Source organism: Candoia aspera, chromosome 8 (assembly GCF_035149785.1).
Source record: "Candoia aspera isolate rCanAsp1 chromosome 8, rCanAsp1.hap2, whole genome shotgun sequence".
Classification (NCBI taxonomy): Eukaryota; Metazoa; Chordata; class Lepidosauria; order Squamata; family Boidae; genus Candoia; species Candoia aspera.
Window position 1 is genome coordinate 15,090,960 of NC_086160.1, and position 27,886 is coordinate 15,118,845.

General features: G+C 37.8%; 1 protein-coding gene across 1 annotated transcript in view; it reads right to left on the reverse strand.

Moving 5' to 3' along the window:
- GABRA2 (gamma-aminobutyric acid type A receptor subunit alpha2) overlaps positions 1-27,529 on the reverse strand; it is a 95,777-nt gene extending 68,248 nt beyond the window's left edge. The window contains exons 1-2 of the mRNA XM_063310321.1: positions 27,444-27,529; positions 22,920-23,035 (exon numbers count right to left, since the gene is read on the reverse strand). Of these exons, the coding sequence (XP_063166391.1) occupies positions 22,920-23,035; positions 27,444-27,487 (160 nt within the window). The 5' untranslated portion in view covers positions 27,488-27,529. The remainder of the gene's footprint in view (positions 1-22,919; positions 23,036-27,443) is intronic.
- Positions 27,530-27,886: the final 357 nt, after the last annotated feature.

Here is a 27,886-nt window from a genome sequence, read left to right on the forward strand (position 1 = left end):
CACGACGACAATGGATTTCTGATTTATATATAGTATTCTTATGTCTTTTTGAGATTAGAGAGTATTCCATACATTTGAGAAGTTGTACTGGCAGCAGCATTGAGACAAATTCAGGATTTGCTCAGGTAAAGAACACACTGAAGACAAGGTACAGTTGATATACTGTAATGGATTGTTCATAGCGCTGATTATATCAAGCAGCAGAACTCAGGTGCTACAAAAAGATGATTAAAAGTGGAAAGAGCAAGAAACGAAGTGAAATGGTAACCTGATGATCCTTCAGTTGCTAAGATCCCCCTACCCCTCAAAAATTGATAGACTTGAGCCATCCCTTTTCCAAGATGAATATCAGCCAAAGTTGGCCTATGATGAAATTCAAAGAAAAATCCTCTTATGCCTGCTTTTTAAGACACTCAAACTTCCTCAGGCCCCTGAATACTGAACTCACAGTTTTTATAAATTTATGATAGCAGTTATTAATTTATTATTTTCAAGAATGAATGGTTTTGTTTTAATTGATAAAATCAAATACTTGTATTAATTTGTACTCACTGAACATTTCCTGAAATCTTATTAAGTAATTGATTTGATTTATAATGTATTTATAATACAAAATGTCTTACTGACAAATATCAAAACCATGTTTCACATTTGATATATCTAAAGCAATGAATCTCCAAGTGTGGTCTGCAGAGGTCCACCAATATATCACCAGTCAGCTGGCCACGTCCTAGCCACGGCTACTCCAACTAACATCTCAGCCAACTGGCATCTCAGCCTCTATCTAACAGCATTTGTTACCAATCAGCTTTTTTGATATCATAAAGCTCCAGATTTATGTCTCAAATTATACACTGCTGAAATTGGTATAATTAATTTTGAATTAATTGGGCAAGGGTTTATAATACTTAGTTTGAAATAATATTTTAAAATGGAGGGGTGGGAAAGCTTAGCAACTACGATCTTTTATCTTTTTCACCAAAAAAACATGAATTCCCATGGTCTTAAATGAAAACACAGTGAAGGAGTTTGTTTAATTGATTATTCCATTTTTAGAATGAACATTCTTCATTCATTTTAGTCCATGATACACAAAATTTGAAAAACATTGGTCTAAACCTAAAGTGTACTTTTGTTTCCTGTATAGGTGGTTTGATCCTGGTTCTTTTTATAATTACGCATAAATGAAGAAATATTTCTTTCCTAATAAGGAAACAGGCAATGGAAATTGGAGTGTTTGAAATAAAAACAATATTTTTATCTGCTGCTAATCTGGCAATATATCATTAAAGATGTTGCCTTGACCCTTTGCTCCTAAAACATTTCTAATTACCGTTTTTAAAAAATGGTGCCAATCTTTTGTAAGAATCACTCCTACATATCTAAAACCATCTGGACTGATAGAAGCCTAGTCAATTTTTGAGCTGCTTTTGTATGTCTTTATGAATGTTAATTAACATAGCAGATGACTTATCAAAGTAAATTTAAAAACCTTCCTTAGTATAAGATGTATTTAATTTCAGCTACAGCTACAAAATGCCTTGAATCTGGATTCTTTATAGAACTGTTGGCAGTTCTATAACTTCTAAATATAGCTTGCAAAAGGAATGAATACAGATAACAACCTGGTTTCAGATGAATAAAGTTGAAACATTGCTTTGTAAACACACACACACACACACACAAAATACTTTATTAACAACCATTGAAAAATAGTGTCTGCTTCATTTAATGATGAAGAAGTCCCATCAACACTATGTAAACACTATATAGATATGGATATGAATATGGATATGGATAGATGATATAGATATATAGATATATAGATATATAGATATAGATATAGATATAGATATAGATATATGGCATAACAAGTTTTTAACAAAGATTCTTTCCAGAGGATTATCTGAATTCTAATGAATTTCACTGGAATTCTTTGTGGCACATAATTCCTATTATACCTATTTGAAAAAGCCATCAAGAATTGTCCATGAAAATAATCCAGAGACAACATTATACCCTAGCAAAATTATGCTATATACTGTAAATCTCAGCCTTTGCAGAATGTGTTGGTGCAAACAAATTAATACATGTTACTATCTTATGTCCCAATACCCAATCCATCATTGCATTTGGTTAAAAGTTTGTAAAGAAATTGAGAAAATCACCTAATAACCCTGAAATTGGTTTACTGGTCCTTAATACTTACAAACTATTGCTGTAAGAGATAGATTTGTATGATGGTTTCTTTAGGGGAATGGTAGAGACTACAGACAAAAGAGTTTTGATATACTTTGTTGCAGGGGAATATTTATTACACAAAACTATTTCCTTCCAAACAAAATTGAAGATACCTACTTTCAGTAATGTTATTTTTTCCTCTGTTACAATGCTCTGTTAGTAAGCTGAGGTTTGATTTTGTTTTTCTAATATATTTTTCTTTAGTTCTTTGAAAGCTATATATCTGACTAGGTGTATTGTTTCCAGGCATTTACCCTTTAAAATATTCACTGTATTAACCACTTAGAACATAAGGAAGGTTACTGAAAAGTTTTCTTTCTTCCATGCTTTCTAGTTTACTCTTGTTTTCAATGTTTACACAGTACAACACATGGATATGATGGATTTCTTAATACATGCACTCTGCTTAATGATCTAAGTCACCTGAAGACTGTGCAGACTTAGTGCAGGCTTAGAAAATAAATGTACTAGACCATGGAAATGGATGTGATGAAATGCAATTGAAATTCCTTTTTAGTATGGGTAATTCACTCAGCAAGAAGTAGTTACAGCTGAGTCTAATAAGTACAAACGTGTAAATCATCTACCTGGAATTATTTGGCAATTAGCAAGAAGTTTGTCTCTATAGCAATAAAGATTTTTGCCTTTCCTTATTTAATGCATTTGGATATTTTGAATGTGTTTAAATATTCTGAAAGACAAGTGGTAATAAAACTCCTTTGTTAATCTGACCAATTAGTGAAAGACTGCCTTGCAATGTATTTCTTTACAGAGATGCATATATGAAGGAGAGGCCTATGTTCACCCCAGCTGGAATTAGCATCTGTTTCCCTAAACAGATGTGATCCATGCACAAAAAGAGAGAATGGAGCATAATACTACATTCAGTTAAGGATTCATTTATCACCTGTTATGAGTATGCAATCTATCTGGATCAAAACCTTCTGATTCATTTGTGAATGCAGAGGTCCAGTCCAATATATTTTCCAAATTTCTAGCAATATTAGAACTGACCACATGAACCATGAACATGATAATTCTCATGGACAGTACCATACAAACAATCAGCTACTACACAACAGGATTTCTAAATCATAAGAATGTAGCACATGTTTATTCTGGAGCTCACCAATAATCTAAGATTTGGTCTCCATCCCTGACCATGAGAATGCCATAAGAGAGGAAGAATGTACTAGAATGGCATAGAAAGTCTACCCTTTAAGACCTCAGAAAGAAATATATATACAGATGTTACATTATGTTATGCCACATGTACAAGGTTTTACATGACTTCTACCACCTCTCTTAGAAGGGGGCAATTTGTCTATTTTTATACAGTGCATATCCCATGTGGTATTTTTAGTTATACAGATAGTCCTCAACCTACAACCACTCATTCAGCGACCATTCAAAATTACAACAGCATCAAATGAGGGGGACTTACGACCAATCCATGAAGTTGTGGCCATTGCAGCATCTCCACGGTCATAATCACGGTGCTTGGGCGTCTGGCTCACAATTACGAAGTTGTAGCAAGCTGCGGTCATGTGATTGCCATTTGTGACCTTCCCTGCCAGCTTCCCACAAGCAGTCAAGTTGCTCCCATAAGTCACTCCCACCACTTTTTCTCCTGAGGAGCCCCACTATGGAGTATGAGATCCCAGGGATCTCATATTCTGTGGCACTCCTCCCGTCTGCCCACCCTCTGTAGGGTGTGCTGCCCATGGCCCCTTCTGGTCCGCCCCCACTCCCCAGCACCCACCTGCAGCACCCCCACCTTCTAGCAGCACCCACACACACCCAGCACTCCTTGCCTGGGACTCCCACCTCTTCACTTAATGACCCTGCAATGCTGGGGTTACAATGGCAACCGGACTGCCATCACTAAGCAATGCAGTCACATTGCTTTATGACCACGTTGCTTAACAACAACAATCCCAGTCCCAACTGCTGTCATAATCTGAGGACTACCTATATAGACCACCAGGAGGCAGTACATGACTAGTTTAATCCTATATTGGGACTCATCAGACATACATAGCAGGAATGCAAGGTGGATACTGCTATGTCCTTGTGTTTGTCTTAAGTGGTATTGACAAACAGACTGTCTTTAAATATGGAGGTTGCAAACTGGGCAGGTTAATTAGACAGCGATATACTTATCCTGAGTGAGCTAGTTTGGTGTAACGGTTAAGGCACCATGCTAGAAACCAGGAGATGGTGAGTTCTAGTCCTGCCTTAGGCATGAAGCCAGGTGGATCACTTTGGGCCAGTTACACTTTCTCAGATCCAGGAGGAAAGAAGGCCATGGCAAGATACATCCAAATATCTTGCAAAGAAAACTGCAGGGACCAGTCCAGGCTGTCGCCAGCAGTCAGTAATGACTCAAAGGCACCAAAACAAAATAAAACAAAAACTACTTACCCTATGAATGTGGCAATTCCTCTACTGACTCAATCACTGGTACTAATTTTCAAATAGGTCTTAGGGTCGGCTTCACAAATCTGTATTTGAAAAATCTCTATTGATTTTGAAAAACCTTTCAAGCAGCTTTTTCTAAAACTTCAGATATTAAAAATAGATACGTACAAGTTAGGTTAGCACTTTTCTTATTCCTATCATTGCAAATAAGTAATTGACTTAATTTAATTCCAAATGATTCACATTATTTACAGAATAGTGAATAGCCAGAAAAAGCAGTTGTTAAGGTACTATATTTTATACAACTGCTTCGAGGTTTTAGAAAAAATAGTTTTTCTGCCAAACATTTCCACAAATTCACATCTAGTACTTAAGATACAAAGTGTTCCATTCTGACGTTTTTAGCTGCTTGTTTCAAAATGTGATCACTTACCATCTGCCAAAAAACAAATCTGTGGATGGAGCCAATTAAGCCAAAGAATAAAATACTGTATATTGATATATATATATATGGAAATAAATATATTTGGAGAAGACATTGAATTTGAGAAAAAAATAAACTAGAAAACATACTAATGCCATCTTTAAAAAAAAATACTCAGATGCAGTTAAAAACATTTTCCTTTTTTCCACAGTTATCAGTTCAGCTAAACCATGGCCCATCAATTACAAAAAGGGGTATTTTCAGCTTGCAATTCTATCACATTGGAGAAAAGTCTAATTAACTGAATAGGACTCATTGTTTTATCACCGTGCACTTGGGCTGCTGCAGTTTACTCTACATCAGGGTTTCTCAACCAGGGTTCCGTGGCACCCTGGGGTTCCACGAGTGGTCACTAGGGGTTCCCTGGGAGATTCCACAAGAGAAGCTGTGTAAGAACATTATTCAGACGAGCACTTACACACTGCAACAACCCAGAACACCAGAAAAAAGAAAAAGATCATCTGTATAGCATCTTCCAACAAAATGGATACCCACTCAACTTTATCAAAAAGTGCCTCACCACCCAACCCACTACAACCCAACCAATGGAAACTATGAAAAGGATAAGACTGCCATACATCAGAAACATCTCAGAAACCACCAACAGACTGTTACAACCACATGGCATCACCGTAGCTCATAAAGCAACTAAAACTCTTCAAAACATATTAAGCAACCCAAAAGACCCAATAATAGCCCAAGAAGAAAAAACAGGAGTTATCTACAACATACAGTGCAAAGACTGTAACAGCCACTATGTAGGACAGACAGGCAGAAGACTAGCAGAGTGCATCCACAAACACCAACTAGCAGTCAGAAGACGCGATGAGAACTCCTTAATCTCACAGCACATGGACAGACTCAACCATAGTTTCAACTGGGAAACTGTGAGCATCCTAAACCAAGCCAAATCCAAAAATGCCAAAGAATTTCTGGAAGCCTGGCACTCAGACAAAGCAGCCATCAACAGACACATAGAGGTAAACAACATTTACATACCATTCAAAAGAGACAATAAAAAAGCCAAAAGAACAGTACACTCCCTTGCCAGCAATCAACACCCAGATATGCAAAAATCAACACTAGGATGAACACCAGATGAACCATCAAACAGCACAATACACCCTAATCAAGGAACTATTAACTCAAGCAATCAACCAAACAGAACAGCCCAATCAAAGAACTCCCAAGGAGAGAACAACACCCCCACCAACACAAGCAGGGCAAGCCACAGAAGAAACTGAAGACCTAGTTCTGCTGCCTTGCTTGGGAGGGGGAAAGCGACAGCTCCACCTGGGGATGGCCGGCGCCATAGCACCCCTTAGTGATTGTGTTCCATCTCCACTTGGATTTTATATTCATTTTCTATTTATATTTTAATGGTAAATTAGGTGGATATGTTTTTAGTGTCATTTTATTGTAAACCGCCCAGAGTCCCCCATTGGGGGAGATGGGCAGTGACATAAATTCAATAAATAAATAAATAAATAAATATAAACTGAGAGCAAGGCCCACTCCCTCTTTGCACTGAAGATGTTGCCTAGTCTGGCAATGAAATGTCTGCAAGAAAACAACAAGGCTCAGAGAGCACCAAGGGCTCCACAGTTCAACCCTGAGCTACAAATATTTGCTTCGATTGAGATCACGATTCATTTAAAAAATTATTTCAGATTTGGGCAACTTCACATGAAAGAGGTAAGTTTCGTTCTTTATTTTTAGTTTAAGAACACTGTTAATGCATATAGACAGGCCTACACAAACGAATATAATAATTTTGTAATTCCTGGCCTTTATTTGAATCTGAATGTGCAGGGGTTCCCCGAGGCCTGAAAAATATTTCAAGGGTTCCTCCAGGGTCAAAAGGTTGAGAAAGGCTGGTCTACATGGAGCTGCTCAGAAGCTACAAGTGATACAGAATACAACAATCCACCCCCATCAGTGGAAGCAGGTAACATCAATTTTGCAGGAGCAAATGGACTACTGGTAGGCTTCTGTGTTCAATTCAAGTTGCTGGTTATCACCTTTAAAACCGTTTATGGATCAGGCCATCAGTGTCTGCAGGACCACTACTCCTGGTAGAATCTGCATGCCAGAAAGGGATGTGCAGATCCCTCCTCTTCCTTTCCTTGTGCAAGATATTAAAAGAGTTGGAGTCTATATGCAGATTTTCTCAATCACTCAGTTGCAGCCCAATGTTAGAAGGGTCCCTTCCTGGCTTTTGTTCCAAAAAAACCCTGTAGAAACAGTGCTTTTCCAGACAGTTTTTGGAGAGGAAGGTGATAGAACTGGTGGTAATCAGTGAATTAATGGGTAAATGATCAGGGATAGTACAGTATTATATGGATTGTGATGAGATGCTCTGTTTTTATGATGTGTATTCACTTTATGGGAAGCTACCTAGAGTTATTTGATGAGGCAGCATACAAAAATGTTAAGGAAAGGAAAGGATTGGGCTATAAGATATCTGTGTACAACCACAACATAGAAAGCAGAATAATGAACCTTCCAGAATGGTAGACTATATAGCCAGAAGCTTAAACAGTCACCATGTCATGCTCCCCGATCAAACATTCCCAGAATAATCTGATTGGACTCGCATACATGAAGTCAACACGTGTCAGACCTTGCGAGTCAGTAGAAGGGAGGGGGAACAGTGAGGAGTGAGAAGACATCATGTTTGGACTATCTCTCATGTCCAAGGTCAACTGGCTGAGCCATTGCAGACAGCTGCAAGAGACTGGCATGAACTGAGGGAAGGGGGGGGGGCTGCATACCAGAGAGAGGGAGGGGAATCTTGAACTCATTGGGCTGTTTAAGTTAGGCAAAGCACAGGAATATCCATTCGCAACTTTTTTGTTATTCTGTACGCTTCTTCCATTAAAAGATTTCTAGTGTATTTATGTATGAATTGGATTTAATGGTAATAGAGTGCTGCAGTCATCACACACCAAAATCTTTCCAAGTAAAATTATTTCATGCAAATTTGTCCTATAATGATACATCAGTTTTATCTGGTTTCTCTCTGCATTTTTATGTGCATTTGTACCAAAGGCATTTTCCATACTTGTCCAAATAAGCTGTCAGCTGAACATGAGCATTAGAATTCTTTTTCAATGATTATTCCAAATCTTTATAAGTGGTATTTTTCCTGTATTTGCACTTCCTAGAGTCTCACCCCAAAAGAAGATAGTTTCTAGGTAGTATCTGTGAGCAATACCCTTGCCTTCTCATCACTACATTTATACTATCAAAATGATCCTTTTTAGGTATTGTCTGCATTACAATGCTGTATTTGTAGCACTGATGAGCTTTTTTAAACAGATGTTTCCCATGAAAATTTTCATACTTCTTTTACAATAGACCTAGCTAAAAGTATTACTTTGAACTGCTAAAAGAATAGTTCACTAATTGTGTTTACATAATAGACTGCATATGCCTATGTTTTAGAAAAAGGAGAAGAGTCACATTGTGAGTCGGGCAGTCCTATAAATGTTCTAAATAAATAAATGATTTTCTTCTCCTTCCTGAAAGATGAATAATGGTGGTTTATGTAGTGATTAGTACAGTCCACACAGTTCGAAAAACGTTAACTGGAAAGAAATGTGGAGCAAGTATTTTTAGAGTATGGCTTCTGGGATGTATATACCCATACTTACATACACACGCACACACAATTGTTGGAGAGGTACCTTCAGGATGAGTTTCATCTGGAGCTGGCAACCCTAGGCTGACAAGTTGGGGACCTGGGCACTGCATAGGATTTTTGTCTGTGTTCATAATTTTCTGCTATCTATTCTTACTTGGGGGCAGGGAGAGTCTTAAATTCAATGTTATCATCCTTTATTTATTAACAAGCTAAACAACCTGGTCTCTAACAGACTGTGGAATCTATCAATACTTCTCTGACTTATCTTGTCGTTTATGCTTTCCACATATGTACATTCTCTACCAGGCACTAGGAAGAAGAAAAAAATCTAATAGAAGATCTTCTTCCCAGGGGATTTCAATGGAGGTTCTTGCTACTCACCTCAATCACCACTTTTGTCATCTAAAATGAAATTATGAGTTTCCAACCACACCTCATTATAGAGAAGCCAAATTAGAAAGGCTCAATTTTCTTCCACTTCAGCAGAGTATCAACCATCATCCTGTTCAATCGAACACTAAACAGGATTGACATAAAAGAAGGAGGTTCTATTTGAATCAACAGTAAAGAATTTGCAATTGTTAGCGCTGTTGTTGAACTATAATTTTCTTGCAGACTCAGCCAACATGACCAAGGGTGAAGAATCTTAGGAGTTGTAGCTCAGTACCATTGAGAGGACAACAGATTCTCAACTTCCAGCTTGAATTAATCATACTTTCCAAATTATTATATCTCAGAAAATAGATTGTACATGGGAACACATACAATTATTTTGATATTCCATGACTGACTATTTCCTATAAACCTTTGGGCCAGCTTTACTGCAACTATTTTTCTTGCAAGCAAGTGTATGACAAGCACATACAGTATACACATAAATCCCTCTTTACAAAAATTGGTATTTTTAGGACTGGAGATAAGCAGAAATTTAGCAACGAAAACAGTTTTGTTTATCAGCAGCATTTCTAAAGTCCATCATGATCCACAATATCTCTGTGTCGCAGTGATGGGGAAGAATCATGATGAAATTCAAAGCATGCTAATTAGTGAAGACATCCCATTGTACTGTATTCATATTTATGATTTTGCAGTTTATTAAGGCAGATTTCCGCAGGATGCTGCACCATTAAGCAAGGCCAAGGTGGTTAGATCATCTGACACTGAACACTTATTCAGATGAATCACTTTTTCAAACTCAGTCTGCTTCCACCTGCACTTCTCCATTACACAGCTGATTTCTAATGAACAGAAATACATATTGGAAGCAAATACGCTAATTTAATTTGTTTAAATCGAAACTTCCTCCACTTTAGCTGATTTGAGAATTAAATCCATTATTACTGCTATAGCTAAAGGCAGATTCTATTAAGTTCATTTGGCTAATGTTTGTAACAACTTGCAATTTACAGTTTCTAAATCCAACTAGTTTCTGGGGGTTTTTTCTGTGGCAATCTCTGAACCATCACAAACTATGGAGGATTGGTAAATTGTGGAATAAATAAAATCTGTAATTCATTGTTGTAAACAAAGCAACCTGTGTATGGTTTGTTAAATTATACAATAAATCAATTCATAAAAATACTTAAGGGTGCCTACATTCTGAAGAGCTTTACTGACCTCTAAAGTTTCTGAATGACACACCTTGCACCTTTTGCTGCTTGAGCTAAAAGTCAAGGTGATGTCCCTGACTAGAACAATACTTTGGTGATCAGATACCAACCCCGAGGGAAGCATGCTAGCAGAAGGGGCATAAGGCAGGCCAGGTCTTTGTCACCTGAGACAGCTTTGTCACTCTACCTAATGGTAGAGTGTGAATGTCCATCAAAACAGATTCATTTATCCTGCCTATTCATTGCTATTAATAGAAAGTTCTTCTTACCTCTTGATATATATAGCCTTGATCCCTCATACCTCATTCAAGGATACCTGTGTAGTGTTATTAAAGTCTGCAACCCTGAGGTTTTTTTGCCCATTTCAACTATACAGAGTCAGGAACAATGATCTGGATATCAACCAATGAACTGAAGCTGGATCTTGACAAGCAGGAAGAGACTTGAGCAGGTAATGCTTAGACTTGGGAATTAGAGAGGCAACCCCTTACAAATAGGTTGGCTCCTCTCAAAAAGCTATGCTATCTGAGGAATCCTCTTCAACAAACAAATTGTGATTAGGCCCAGCTTTCACAGGTTTGTCAATTATGGTTCAATATATTTTGTTGGTATATGAGATTTGGTAATATTTAATCGAAAAAAAGCAGGCTGGAAAGAGAACACAACCTTTATATATATATATTTTCATTCTGTTCTAAATCATTTTCCAGAATTTTTGGACTTTACAGCATTGTCCCTCAATATGCAGAAATGGTGCATCTGATTATTGGATCTACATCGATTTTTAGACAAGGGATTATCTATTTTAGCAATCATTACATCAGCTTCTCTATATGTGATATTCGCTGTAAATTTAATATTTTTCTTCTACCAATAGTTCCACTTTTGCAAGTCAGTTGTTCTTTTTGAATTTTTCATCCATTTAATCATACAGTCTTTGACTTGTTCCGTTACTGAATTGTATTCAACTGGGCCTTGTACATAAACCTCAGCAAATGTTTTTAATATTGCATTATAAAATTTTCAAATTCAATTATATCTCTATGTGTCCACCTTGCTTTTGTAATTTACTTAGATCTATATTCTTCATCTGGAGATACTGAAACTAGTGAGGCAATTCTGCCCATCCTGAAAAAAAGAATCTCAAAAGATTTCATCTTATTAATAATTAGATCTTGCATTCTGTACAAATTAATATCTTTCCAAATTTCTTTGTAAATTCACCTTCATGGAAAAAATATTTAATATCAAAGAAAGAGATGATAGGCCTGAACTAAGCCTAATTTCTTTTAAAGTGGCTATGCAGTAGTATGGCATAGTCTGGATCTGGCCCACCATTTTTATATGTCCTGCTAAAAACAGTTGAGCTCAAAATATGATTTATATTTGTAGCCATAAATAATCTGTGGTATAATGTGGTATGCATTTCTAATGTCACAGCTTGGCTGAAATGAAAAAAGAAAAGGTAAAAAGAAGAATGAAATGCATAACCCTGTAACAAAATAATCTGGGATGATGATTGATAGGAGGGAAACTTTGCCACTTGATAAAATCACAGAGAGAAGGGAAAAAAGCTAGGAATTAGTTAGATTCTATCTACGATTAGATAGAATATTATCAGGATAAATTAGAGCAGGTTTCTTTAGTTTACTGAATATCTGTTCTATATCTTGCTCTGTTTTAATCTTCAACCTGTCTTTTTCCCTAAAATAAATATGCCCCATTTTGTATAATAATGAATTTTCTTTCCAAATTTTTATCTTACAAATCTTTCCAAACTGACTTTGTAAAACAAAAGGTCCAGGAACTGTTGTATCACAAACATAATAATTTCATACAAATTATATTGTGTCTTATCTGCTGTCTATTTGCAACTGTCACGTCTACAAGTCTAGACAGAGACCTGTTATGATTTCATGCCCATGGATAAAATAACGCTTGTTCAAAAAAGTTATTTGCTAAAATAATTCAACAGAAATGCTGTAGACCTTGTGCAAGTGTAAGCACAGCCCTTTTCCACTATTCATTAATTCAATTCAACTCAACTTTGTCAGCCTGTAGAATGATAATGCTGGGTTAAGAGTCATTAGTGGACAGCTACGACCACTGAACGGTAAAAATTACCAGATTGTAAGGCAAGAGTTCACTGGCCATCTTGCCGAGCAAAAGATTTAAAAATCACTTCAAAAAGAAAAAAAAATCTTCACTTTATGCTTAAGCCTATTTCCTTGTACAAGATAACCTCTTCAGCATTCACACTGAATATTCTCTCAAAACTACAATGCTCATGCAAAAACAAAACAAGCCCAAAAATAAAATTTCTTTCTGTAAAAATCTGGGCCCATAACCCGATGAGAGGAATGTGAGAGTGGCAACAAACAGCTTCCTTCAACATAGAGAGTTTGCATCCTAGAGTGAACCATCCATATGCTAGTGAGGCATGCTGATTTGCTCAGAACTCCAACAATATTAACCTGAATGGGTCAATGCCTAAAGCATCTTTTGTCATCTTTTTATCAGATTCAGGCAAAACCCTGAAATTTGAGGATAGTATAGGAGTTCAACCTATAAAACCCACCCTTGCATAGTCCTTTAAAACTATGCTAGTATCACAGATTGGTGATACATATGAAATGTGTATGCAGTTAATGTTAGACTTTTTTTCCCCTAGGTTGCCCACTAAGATGGCAGCACATAGTCAACCTTGGCAGATCTTGAAAACTAGGCATGGATGGGGGATCATCAAGAAATATCAGAGCTGCAGAAAGTGAAAGAACAACTGGGAAGTTAAAAAAGAAATATTTGGGGAAAAGGCATCAGCAAACCACTTCCAAATTGTTGCTGAGAAAATGACAGGCTGGGTCCATCAAATCACCAGAAAATGAGCTTGAGTTGAAGAAGACTTTTCCTTTAACTTCCTGCTAGCTTAAGGTGGAAGCTTCAGCTATTAATCCTCTCTGAATGAGAAGAGTTATCTAATTTCCCCTCTTTCTTCTGCTTGTTTTTTATCAACATCTATCCCTGCAATGTTATTTTAGCAAAGTGTGAGTGACATCAAGTATCATATTATAGGAGACATTTTCATTCTGTCAGCCCTTTATTCATTTGGCTATGCCTGGGGCCTAAAGCATATCTGATTCTGTGGAACTTGGTTCTACTTCATTCACTCAAGTAAATCACCATACAGAAATAGAAAATATTCTGGAATGAGAACAGAGAAATTAGAAAATGAGTTCCAGCATATATGATAGAAGGTGTTTTTCTATCATGTGGTTTTGCATAAAAGTTGTAAAACGTTTGGTGGGGGTGAAATATAAAGCAGAAAAGAACATTCATGATTTTCAATGTAGAATCTCCTAACTCCAAATCAGAAAGTATTGATTTGGCTGAGGTCAATACAACAAATAACCAGCTGAACAGGTAGTAAGGTTTTCAACCATGTATCTCCTTCGCTGACTATACAGGTAGTCCTTGGTTAATGACGGTAACTGGGGCCAGAATGTTTGCCTCTAAGTGATGCAGTCGTAAAGTGCTATGTCACGTGACCACATCAGTTAGTGACCCAATCCCAGCAATCCCCATTGCCATTGTTAAGGGAGGACCATGCAGGTTGTTAAGTGAGGACCTCACATGACCATGACATGGGAAGAGGCGGGAATCCAGAAGCACTTGCTTATGCCACTGAAACTGCATCCCAGGCCAGCAGGCAAGAGCTACGGGGGGTGGGTTGGTGCTACAGGGTACAGGCAGGCAGGTACCATGGGGGGATGCTATGGAGTATGGGTGGGTAGGCAGGTGCTGCAGACAGGCACTACGGAGTACGGGCAGGTAGGCAGGTGCCACTGGCAGGTGTTACAGAGTACGGGCAGGCAGGCACTATAGAATATGGGTGGGCGCAAATGGTGATCATGTGACTGCAGGACGCTGCAACCATCATAATTGCGAGCCAGTTGCCAGGCACCCAAATTGCGATCACATGACCGTGGGGACGCTGCAATGGCCACAACTACAAGCACTCTCCTTTATCATAGATGTTTTGAAGACCTAAAACACTAATGTTTTTCAGCTCCTATAGTGATTGCCATTTTACCTACTCTACTACCTTTGACTGATTATGTGCCATCAAGTTATTTCCGACTCCTAGCATAGATATTCTCCATGACAATCTATCCCTAATGTGTTCTCCCAATTTCATCACCCCTGTAACTGAAAACTTCTTTAATAACTGCTTTGGAACAGAAATATTTTAAATAAATACATACATTTCAAGACCACTAAGATAGCAGTCATAACCAGAGTAATTAAGAAGACCAGAACAGGGTACTAACAGAGTCAGAGACCCCTAAAACCATTGCCAGTAGCCTGGAACTCAATTTCCCTTGATCATGCTTCCTGTGGTTGCCAGGTCTAGATAGAAGCATATGTAGGCAATCAATCACAATTTTAAGAAACAGTACAAAATGCCGCCTATGCTGAAGCAAACCATTGGCTACAAATTAACTATGGTGCCAGGTTCAAGGTTTATCACTACAGCATTATTGGGAACAAAGGTAACCAGAAGATCACCTTCCCGATAAGTTATAAACTTGTATGTTCACTAACATCTGGTGAAATTGTGGATGGCCATCTTGCGGCCACTCTCCGGAAGTCTTCTTGGTGTGGCCACCTATTCAAGGGACCCTACTGTTACATCATTTATTCAAGGGACCCTAGTGTTACATTGTGTGTCTTCATTGCCTCCTGAAGACACATCTTTTCACCCAGGCCTAATTGAAGAAACAGTCTTATTTTTCTTTTTGTTCTCCCATCAATTTTTAATACAAGTTTGATATTAAATGTATTAAACTTACAGGGTTTTTGTTTGTTTGTTTTGCTGTTCTTAAATTTGTTTACATCCCAAACTGAAACATTTTATATGAAGTAATACATAACTGATTTTAATAAGTAAGTACCAGAAATAATAAAATAATACCAAGCAACAGCTACACAGTTTTAGGGAAAAAAAGAAGTCTTTAAATGCAAGGTTTAAAAGCAAACAACACCTTTTTTTATCTTTCCTTCTAGGCCAAATGCAAAGTATTTCTAAAAACTAGAAACTAGTTTTCTTCCTTGGGCTTTTTTTTCTTGCATATTATTATTATTTTTTCTTGCATATTATCATCTCTGATGTGAAACTACATTAGAGGATGGATGGATGGACAGATAGAGATAGGTAGGTAGGTAGGTAGGTAGGTAGGTAGATAGATAGATAGATAGATAGATAGATAGATAGATAGATAGATAGATAGATAGATAGAAACTCATATTTCTGAAAGAATAAAATAAAGTATCTTTTCCTGTTTAGATTTCACCGCATGATTTTCACTAAGAAATATTTTAAAACAAATGAAAGTTTTATATATTCTAACCAAATAGGCAGATAGTTGCAAAAAAGCAAGTTTAGCATTATCTGGCTAGGAATCACCTGGATGCAGCAATTAGTCTAATATTTATAACACAAAGATTATTATCCTTCTTGCCTATTTGCACATTTATAGCATCATTATCTTGACTTCCTCATACTTTGCCAATATGAACATCTTCGTAAAAGCTTCTTTCCCTCCACTGTACAACTGAGAAACCAAATGTTTTGTGAAGCATGCAAGCTTCCCTTACATATATATATATATATTTATTTAGTGCTGGAGCAAGCATGGTTCTTCTCTTGGATGAAGATATATTCAGAATGAACTTGTGAAACAACAGCCAAACATTCCCTAACAGCATGAAATTAAACTCTGCACAGAGCCCATTCATATGATGGGGCGGACCATAATCACTTCCCTCAATCTGCTCCAAAGGTTTAAAAGCAAACATAAAGGTGAATGGGAGAACAAGGAGGAGAAGGAGAAGGAGAAGGAGAAGGAGAAGGAGAAGGAGAAGGAGAAGGAGAAGGAGAAGGAGGACTGCTGGTTCTGCTGATGGAAGCAATCTCAGCATAACCATACTCTTAAAGTATTTATTATGAAGATCTGTTATAAACCTCCAAATATGGAGAGGAGAGAATGGATGCTTATCAAATTTGCACATGACACTTGGGAGGGACTGCTAACACCTAAGGAGGCAGACTCAAGGTCATAAGAATCTTGATAGACTTGAAAATTGGGTCCAAAATGCAGTTCAGTGGTGAGAAATGTAAGGTTCTGTAGGAAAAATCAGATGCACAGGTACTAGAAAGGCTTGACAATGACAGACCACAGATTAAGCATTAGCTAGCATTTTGCTGCCGCTGCCAAAAATGCTAATGTAATCATAGGCTGCATCAACAGAGGTATGATGTTGAGATCACTGAAAGTAATAGTTCCACTCAATGCTGCATTGGTGCATACTGTGTCCATTTTTGGTCACCACAATACAAGAAAGATGCTGAGGAACTGGAAAGAGTGCAGAGAAGAGCAACAAAGATGGCAAGGGGCTGGAAAGCTAAATCCCACAAAGAATGGTTAAAGAAGCTGAGTATGTTTAGCCTCAAGAAGGGAAGGCTAAGGGGAGAGACGATAGTGGTCTTTAAATAGCTGAAGGGTGGTTACAGAGAAAATGGTGTGGGTTTATTCTCCACAGTTCCCAAGGGTAAGATAACAACCAACAGGTAGAAGCTTTACAGGAGGCCCAGACTCAAAATAAGAAGGAATTTCCTGACTGTGACAGCTATAAAGCAGTGGAAAGACTTGCTTCCCAAAGTAGTGGGTGCTCTTTCACTAGAGATTGTCAAGCAAAAGTGCCATTTGTCTGGGATGGTCTAAGGATTCCTGCCCTATACAGGAGACTGTACTAGATAGAAGACCTTAAAGGTTATTCCCAACCCTTTGATTCTATGATTCACATATTTTCACTTCTTTTTAACCCAAAGAGTTTGTGACTTTGCTCTGTGTATCTAATATGCAGCACCCATTCTTTAGAGCCGTGCTTCTCAACCTTGACAACTTTAAGATATGTGGAAGTCCACGTATCTTAAAGTTGCCAAGGTTGAGAAACACTGCTTTAGAGGAATAGTGATTCATTATACTGTCCAGAGACCTTGAAATACAGATTCTTCTGATATATAACCAAATAATCAAATCGTCCAAGGCCCAAAATAAATGACTATATTATCCTGTACATCCTGAACAGAGCTTATTCAACTTCCCCGATCCCTTTTTTTCTGCTTCATCATTCATTCACTTCCCTGCAGAATCTTTATACTGGAAAGCTATTCTAGATCCATCACAACTGATTGTTTTTCCTTCTCTTGGAACATGGGCAGCAGGAACAGGAGCTGGAGTAGAATATACTTCGCTTCTTTAAAAATAGAGGCATTGAATTATGCCAACTTTTTTATTAAAGTGTATTCTAGGATCTTAAACATATTGGTGGGCAATGAGACTTCACAGAGATACAAATTGCTAAAGCAATTGAATTTAAATACTGTATATTGTATATTAGTACTGTATATTGTTATTACAATCAGCAACACAATGGAACACCTGAGGTAAAAAAAATGGAATATCTCAGGTAAAAAAAGTTAAAAATGAGTGTTTGGGTTACAGTGTGATTTGTACCTTATGGTAAATGGAAAATATACCTTATTTCTAAATGTACTTTCAAAAATCTGATGCTGAGTTCTGGAGGTTCATTTGTGGAAAACTGCAATAACCAGTTAGAAAAGGACTATATTTTTCAGATATATTAAGCATATAACATGCATTCCTCAGATCAATAAACAGGATCAAATAATGAGGTTTTGTTATTTGAGGAGCTGCAATATAAATAACATATGCTAGAAAGTACAAGAACACCTAGATCTAGATATGAGTCAACGTGCTTCAGAGCCTGCTCTAGCATCTCATAATTAAAATGCTCTTTATGCAACAATGAAAAAAGGGAACTAGACTCTGATGCGCAAACTTCTGTGCAAGGCCATTTTGGCAAGTCATATGTTTTTAATTTTTAATTTAAGTTTAATTCAAGGAACAGTTACTGCTTTGGATCCACTGGACACATCCACTGTCAGAGATGTGTTCAAATAGCAACATTAGGATAATGTTGTTCTTGGAGACTCATATTCTTGCAGAGCTTTTGTTCTTCTGAATTATATATCCATGATCTGGAAACTAACAGGAGAATAAAAGTAATAGCATTGTATATTCTTACAGCTGAGATGGATGGATGGATGGATGGATGGATGGATGGATGAATGGAAGGAAGGACATGCTGTCTTCCACCAAATATGCATTAGCCTGAAGAACTTGCCTTTTTTAATATATGTGAACAAGTATTTTACTATCAAAAGATGTATTTGGAGGACTAATTTGGGCATGTATACTGATTTATATACTTAATTTCCAGTATAAATCAAGCACATAATAACTATTGTGGAGTGAACAGATTTGAATTTAAATAATTTAATTCTACATGTAAGGCTATTTTTGTATAACATATGCATGTTTTTTTCTTTCTTTTTATGTGTTTGCAGATAATATTTTTAACAAATATTTAAATATTCACCAACCATTGGTGAAGAACTAGTGTTTGTTTGTTTTTTCCAAAATGACTTGGTGCTTTCTCACAAAACAACAGTAGTATATCTCCTTCCATATAACCACAAATTCATCTAAATTTAAAACACTTTTTACCCTGATACTAATATACACTTTATAATACATATATTTTACATGTATTTTTATTCCAGAGTTATTTTGTCCTGTGCTGAAGCTCTTTTTTGTCCACGCAACAGAACAAGGGAATGAAAAAAGATTCCAGCCAAACATGATAAGCACTGATCATGACTGAATAGGAGCACACAATAGGGTTACAAGTAGTCCTCATTTAGCAACTCGGCCGTTAAGCGAAGCAGTCGCTAGGTGAAACGGCAAATGTGCTTACAATCTTACTTCGGTTTTCTTTTGCTTTACAGACCTGCAAGGGTCGTAAATGTGCAGATTGGTCATAAAGTTACTTTTTCATCACCATTGTAACAGCAAGCAGTTGCTAAATGAGGCAGTTGCTAAACAAGGACTACCTGTAGATACATGCCTCAGAAAACTTGGAATGATATCAGACCTTTAACAGCATCTCTAAATACCTAAAAACGAATTATTGACCCAAATCAGAGGTGAAATTATTGTACCACCTGCTTGTTTCTTCATACTCGTCTTTCATGGGTTTATCATTTCACACACACTTTGCATTAAGAGGATCTTGCATGGTGCAGGGCGCATGCAGGGAGGTCCCCTGAACTAGCTCCTGGTCAATAATCCTAGCCAGGTATTCTCCCTTTCCTTTTTGTGTGTATGTCGGTCAATGTTTGTTCCCTTATACAGAATGCCGAAGTTGTTGCTGTAGCAGAGCTTCCATTTATCTCACAGCAAAGGGGATATTTTTTCTCTTCCCACTTTGTGGAAGATTTTTTTCAGACTGATTGTCTGCTGAGTGACCCTCAGTATGGTACAGAGGATTCCGGGTCGTGAAAACGTTCCTTCTCTGTGTAAATAAAGTGCTAGACATAACTGTTCATCTTCAAGAGACCTAAGATCCTGCCTGTAACAAACAACTATCTGAACCTGCAAACTAACAGCAGTGGTGGCTAAGATAGTCTTTTAAGCTTCACTCATCCTCTCAGTAAGGAACTCCTGATTTGTTCTGAGAACACAGTCTGAACGCTATTGAATGGCGGAGGAGAAACAAGAGATAACGTATGCCTGGGATAACGTACGCACAAGATGTCAATGTTCAGCACTCATATCATATTTCAGGACAGGGCACTCAGAGGAAGAACCCATAGAATGGAGCTGACAGAGTCCCAGGCAATTATTCCTAGTGAACAGAACAATCTGAGCTCCTAGATCTGTTTGCTGACGAACGTTAGGACAGAGCAGGCAAATCCTTTTCTCGGAGCAAAAGAGTTCTAATGTGGAGGCCATCTCTATGCTTCATATAACCCTATACCTACAGATCACCCCTATTCTGACCAGGGGTGGGCCCCAAAATAGGACATTTTGCAAGGAGAACAGGGAAGCTTTGAATGTTTTAGATCTAATCAGGGTCCTTCTGTTCCCGCAAAGAGCAACAATCCATGCGACTGAGCCCTTCCACTGCAGTCTGGAGCGGATACACCTAATCCCTCTTGTGCTGTTCTCACCCACATACAGTCACATACTCTTCAAATTACAAACCCAGTAGGAAGCAAGTAGCATCTAAGCACTCAGTTAATTCACAGAAAAGTATAACCATCAAAGAACGAAACAACTGTATAAAATATATGATATCACTCATCTAAACATTCCTATAGCGGAAATAATAACGGCGGGACAATAAATAAATAAATAAATAAATAAATAAAAATAAGAAATAAATAGAATACATTTGCCCACATGGTCAGGAAAAGCTAACAAATACACAGCCACAACTCGAAACAAAATGAGTTATCCCGCTCCTGTGTAGGAGCTTCACACGAGAGACATTCAGAGACAACAGAAGGTAAGACCAAGAAAGCAGAGTTTAAACCAGCAAAGAATAGCCAAGGAGGCCTCTAGAAGAGGAAACGAGGCTCCATGCCTCTCCAGTCAAGGAGCACTTGTTAAGAAAAGTCTACCTACACCACTGGATACACATTTCCTGGCAAACAATAGAACCACGTGTTATTTTTTATTAATTAATATAGGAAGGTTTGTGAATCATCATTTATTCCTACATTGATGCCAGAAATAACCAAAAGAGGGAGAAATGTGTCAGCCTACTGTTTCATCTTTAGATCAGTACAGAGTTATCTGTACAGCAAGGCCAATGTTTAGATGTTTCCCGGGACTCAAATGCAAAATTCTGATGCAACATACAGAATTCCTTCTCCAACCTACTTTAGCACTGCAAAATTGCAGTTTTTCCTTTCCTCTCCTAATTTAGCGTTTTTTCTTGTTCTAGTGATAGCTATCAAGAGTAGAAATTGCATATTGCATTGAAATCATGTTTTGCTGCTGCTGCTAATGATGATGATGATGGACGTGGCGGCATAAAGATTTTTTTAAAAAGTACTGTATAGTGCCTGTACATTTCCACCATCTGAGAAACCTTCTCAATGGGTGAACATGTGTGTGTTTCAAATCACCATGTTTCTTTAGCATTTAGGCTAGATCACGGTTTTTACAAACTGTGTTCCATGGAATTCTTCAGGTCCATGAAAACGTCATGAGGTTCTGTAAGAGACTACATGGGGCAGGGGGGAGTTCATTCAAACACAGCCAATTTTCTATCACTAAGCTTTGCCTCTTGATCAGGGTGCTGGGAATTGTTTTCTTTTTTGTTAACTAACAGATTCCACAGCCTGAAAAAGTTTGAAAACCCCTAGGCTAGAGTGTTCTGTAAGCATTAAAACAGCAACTTGGGACAACCCAACAATTTTCTGCTATGGTCTAACCCAGTGTTTCTCAACCTTGGCAACTTTAAGATGTGTGGACTTCAAATCCCAGAATTCCCCAGCCAGCCATCTTAAAGCTGCCATGGTTGAGAAACACTGGTCTAAACACAAGAGGACATTCTTGGGGCTGGTTGGTTCCCTAGTCCTACTGGGACTGGCCTTATCCCCTTATGGGTGGAATTAGATCTGCCATTACTTGGATTTTATTGCATTTTATATTTATTGATTACTGGCATTATTTATGATTTCATTGAATTTTAAATTGTTTTATTGTGAGCCGCCCAGGATCCCCTGTGCAGGGGAGATGGGCGGTCATAAAAATATGATAGATAGACAGACAGACAGACAGACAGACTAAGAAGATGTATATGTTGTATTCAGCAACTTGCTGTGCAGTCCTCTCTCAAATCTTCGTTAAATTTTGTAGCACTAAAAAGAGAATATTTCCTTGCCCAGCTCAGCAACAAAGTGACAGGCAGATCAGAAATAAGTAAGTTTAGTTCACTCCAAAAGCAACTACAAAAAGAAAGGGTTTGAGACCTGGAAGTTCTGGATGAAAGACAGGCATTTCAATAGACTGCACGAGTCATCCCTGACTTTCTTTAATAGTCCTAGCAGAAGTAATCCATGATAACTGTACTACATACTCCTTCTAACACAAGTTATACAGGAACAGATGCTATTAATTTTCATTAATATTTCCAATATTTTCAGCAAAAGTTTAATAGTCAAAGTCCTTTCCTTGATAGGATTAAAGTATCATATCAGGCCCTTGGGACAATTTATATAGGATTACTCAACTCAACTAGCCTCACATATAGCATTAAGCCAGTTGCAAATTAATCAATCAAAATATAAAACAGAAAGCACTATCCATTCAAAAACTTCAAACTATCAGTACTGAAAAGTGATTTTAAACACCAAAGGCTTGGAAACCACTATCTTGAACCTAGGATCAAAATTTTACCCACAACTTAAAATTCCTACTTGGATTAATAGGACAAAATTAGTAAACAGAATTATTAAACACTGGAATTTTAGCAATGTTATAGGATCTGTTCTTTGTTTCAGAATCAAATTATTCATTACCTCCCAATCCAGGTCTTAGACGATTATCATAACCATCCAGAAGTCTGTCTAAAATTCTTGTGAAGATGGTGATGTTATTTTTTGCTTCATCTTCATTGGGGTCAGCCAGTGATGATCTAACAGACATTGGGGGAAAAAATAGGCTAAATATGCTCCATATACATTTAATATGATTTGAATATTTAGTGTTCCATAGCTTTTCAGATATGGGACCTTCTATTTAATGTCACCTTTAATATATATCCAATGCTAACATACAGCAGTCACTTTCCTGTTTCCAATTTCCTGCTGCTTTATGCTACAGCAAAGTCTACCCAACATTAGATACTCAAATTATACATATTTTTCCACTCTGTCTCTGGTCACAGTGATCTTGGAAAAGCTAAGCTGGATTGGATATGGTTAATACTTGAATGGATGACCTCCAGGAACTCTTCAAATTGTAGACAAGATTGGAATTTTTAAAAAAAACTATCCCAGAAGGCAGTGACAAACTTCCATGTTTTTTGTTTTTTCAGAAAACTGCACAGCATGTCCATATGGTCACCAGGAATCAAATTCGACTTGAGGGAGACTTTCTTTTACTTTACACATCTGAATATAATCCAGGAATGCATTTCTTTTCTGTGTTTATAACCCAGAACCAGTGAAACACAGCATCCTTCACTCATATGAAAGTGACAGCAAAACCAGTGGTGCAGCTCCATTCCACTGTGCTCAGGTTTCCCTGAGAGACAACATCTAGAAAACACTGATGTGAACTTTAAGTCTGGAAGTGGGTAAGGCTTTCAATATTAAAGACTCACCACTCCCCACCAAATCCCATCAGGCATAGGGCCTGGTTATCTGCAGGACCACCTGTCTCCAATTATTTCTGCCCTCCCAGAACATTCAGGCCAAATGGGTAGCTCCCCTCAATTAAATGCAGCCATCTTGTAGGACCAAGGAAGCATGCCTTCTCTGTCACTGCCCCTGCTCTCTGGACCACATCCCCCCAGAGATATGTATGCTGCCCACTCTCCTGGAGTTCTGGAAGGCATTTAAGACCTGGCCTTGGTCCCAGGCATGGGGTTGGAGTGTCTGTGGAGTCCCTGTTGTGTTTTTATTGGTTTTAATGATATGGTTCCTTTTTAGTCCAGGCTGTTACGTTTCATTACAGTTTTAATTGTATATTTTGATGTGCAAGTCACCCAGAGTCTTTTGGAGTGGGTGGCCATAATAAATCAAATAAATAATAATAAATAATTCTAATTAGCTCAAGTATAGCTATTAAGAGAATCACTGTAAGACTCAGCAAACTCTTCCCCTCTTTTTAAAAATTTACTGGAATGAAAGAGAGGCTAACCAGACTCTTCTTTAAAAACTCTGTATATGCACTGAGCAGATGACAATGCCTTCTTTAAAAAAATGTTGCAAGGAAGCTTTGAAAAAAAGTTAATTACATGGTGAGCCTGGAAAAGCTCATCCATCACTTGAAATAGCCTGGCACATTCAAACCATCCAAAAATTGAGAAGAAAACTGACTGTTTTAAATGTTTATAGTTATTAGGGCTGCCTGTGATTCAGAAACAATTCAAAAGAACTGCTTCACACCCTGGGTAGGCAGAGCACCTCTCTTCCTTAGAGCAGCCCATCTTTTTTAGGCTTCTTTGAGCTGGCAGTAGAATCTTTTTATATATATAGACTTGCAAAGAAGCCTTAAAGAAGCTCTGCTGCTTTAAAGAATAAATATCAGAGAAGAGCTGTGCTCGAGTGAGATACGAAGCCCTTCCTCCAAATAATGTTTCAAGCGTGCACTGCTCCAATATTTATGTAAAGTAAAAGTAAAGACTCTTCAAAGTCAAGGTTGATTCTTCTGACTACATGGGCACGTCTACAGTATGTGGTTTCCTTGGCAACAACACAAAAATGGCTTGCCATTGCCTTCTTCTGGGATTTGTTCAAAACTCAGTCTTTCCTACAGACCTAGGGTTTCTGGTGGTCTCCTAGCCAAGTATTAACCAGGCCAAATCCTGCTTAGCTCTTTCAAGATGTGCCAAAGTTAGCTAGATGTTGCCACCAGCTTTACTGCTACCAGTTGTTGGCAGTAAACAAATAACCCCTAAAAGAAGAGGTTGAAATGATTTTGCTGCCCTTTGCAGAATTGGAAACAGAAGCATTTTCCCCATAAATAGTGCTGTGCATGAAGCATTCCAAGATACTGTACAATTCTGATATTTCTAGTTAGCTATGAAAACAGAGCTGAACAGAAGTCTACAACTGTTGCTGTACAGATGAACTTCTTCAGGGGCAATCAGTACAAAGATGTAAAATATCAAATACTTTTACTTTGGACCATCTTCATAATCTTCTGCAAAGACAATCTGACTGTGTTTACTCACAGACTATATGGTTCATAAGGCAGGGATGAACTCCCCATGTTGAATTGGCCTCCATGTTTGTAATTTAATGGGCACATACAGGATGACAAAGCAGCAAATGACAAGAGTTTTGCCCAGCCTTAAAAAAACTGAGGTCGGCAGAACTCCTGTTAAAATTATTGCGACAACAACCCCAATAATTGAAAACAACAATCAAGTTTCAGTGAAAGACATATATTGATTTCCTAAAATAGGAAACGTTATATACACAGTGAATTTAAAGATGCCATGGAAAAGAAAATAATAAGAGCACCAACAGCAATAAATCTCTTAGCTCCCTCCTTTCCTTTTACTAAAAGCAACAATAAATCCAATATGCTTCGGTTGTTGGCTAAGGCTACTGCTAAAAAGCTAATGCACCCGATTTGGAAAATTCACAATAATTTTTTGTAATTCCTGTTGTATCGGGATAGTTAATTGTCTTGCACAAAGCTTCCCTTACATTTTGAAAATCATATTTTTCCAAGATATCACCCTAACAACCTCTCATACAAATTTCAACAAACAGAATCACATTAAAATAATAGTAATATTGCTTTACTCTCTCCATGCGATCATATAAAACTATTTGCCACAAGTTACCTGAGCCATATTTTAAATACTATTTTAATGCATGCATAAGATTGCAGTAGCGCCCGCCCTCTGGAACATCTTGCCCCCGGAGATGAGATTAGCCCCATCGCTCCTAGCCTTCCGGAGGAAGTTGAAGACCTGGCTCTGCCACCAGGCTTGGGGCAGGGAGGACAATCGACATCCTTGGGGTTGGCTGGTGCCTTGAAGTGCCCCTCCTGCATAATGACTGAAGGAGATCACAGCCATCTGGATTTTATGAACTGGGGTAGTTAAGAAATTGTTTTAGTGGGATTTTATTAGAATTTTATTGCATATTTATTAGAATTGTATTGTATGTTTATTGTTCTGTATTGTAAACCTCCCAGAGTCCCTCCGGTCGGAGGAGATGGGCGGTGACAAATTTGATAAATAAATAAATAAATAAGATTGCAATATTGTGGAAGTATTCGGTGAAGGACCCTGCCATAGACAAATTAGTACACAAAAATGTAATAACTGTATCAGAGTCTAATTCCGAAAAATGTGCCGACAGGAATTATTTTCTGTTCTTCATGTTGATTCCTTGATAGCGACATGTCTTACTCATTAGAGTAAAGGTGGGAAGACCAGGCCCACTATGGCCACATTCATGTACTGCAGTATCTTTGCTAGTTGGGTAAAACTGAAAACACATTTTAAGGATAAAACACTTTTTCACTCTGGCCAGAGAAATATGTAGCCAATTATTTGGCCCCAAATCCCATTTTTACAATAATTTTTACAGTTCAGAAGATTTGAGGAAAACAAATACCCAAAGACATTAGCCAGGATGCTGCTGCAGTCCAGATTGTGAATCTACAAGCAAAATGAAGTGACAAATCACTATGAACTGGATGCATAAAGAGGTCAGATGACACCTAACAAGCATTTTAAGTTGTGCTCTATGATGCCGTTATTTCAGAACTGCCGTTTTTTCAGCAGTCAGAAAAGTTGACTAATAAATCACATTATTGTTTTATTTTATGGGATTATGGAATTGTATACTATCTCCACCTAGAGGTTTACGGTTTAAACAACTCTTGTGTTCTGTTATCTTGACCAAAAATACCCTACAACCCAACACTGGTATGTATGCAAAATGCCCCAGTACCTTTCCTATTTTGTCTTGTCTCTGGACTGTAGAAAAATCTTAATTCTGTGTGGGCAGGCTTGGGACAATTAAATAGTAGCACAAGGACTCCAGAAATCATTGCAAAACGTCAAATGATACAGAAACAGAAAAAAAACAAACCCTGAACTCATTTGTTTTATTTCATCTGACATTTAGAAGGACTAGTCTACTACAAGTTTAGCAGCCTTGTTTAGTAGCATTTCGTGATCCCCACAACTTCTTCCTTTACACGACTTGTTCTGCGTACAATCAGAAACGACATATATTAGGAATACGGTTTCTGATCACACGTCTCTGTATATGTGCCATTCACAGAAGCCACCCACCAGCAAACAAGATATCCCTTAACGTTGTTGATAAAGAACCCAAATTTCCTCTCACCTTGCAGATAAGTATATCAAGAAAACGAGAACCAACTGCATCATGTAGGGTATCAGCTTCTTCAGAGCAGCTGGTTTGCAAAACCTGAAGACTGAACAGGAGAGGATACTTAACTTAGATCTACCTACGGATGCCTTTGGTTCAACTCAACTACCACCACCGCCGCCCCCGCCAAAATCACTCCAAGGGGGACTTTAAATCCTGGGGTCTCAGAAGCACGTTTACTTCCAACTTACTACATCACCATCCTCCTCCAAGATCATGCATTGCTCCAACATGCAGTGCATAACTAAAAGTGACATATGGACAGATGCAACTACTGTTGTTTTCTCTCCATAGCATAAAAAGATTCAAGACTTTTCCCTGTCGAATAAACTAACCCATCACTTAGCCCACCACCGGTTTTATACATTGCCCCCGATTGTATACATTTTCCAAAACAT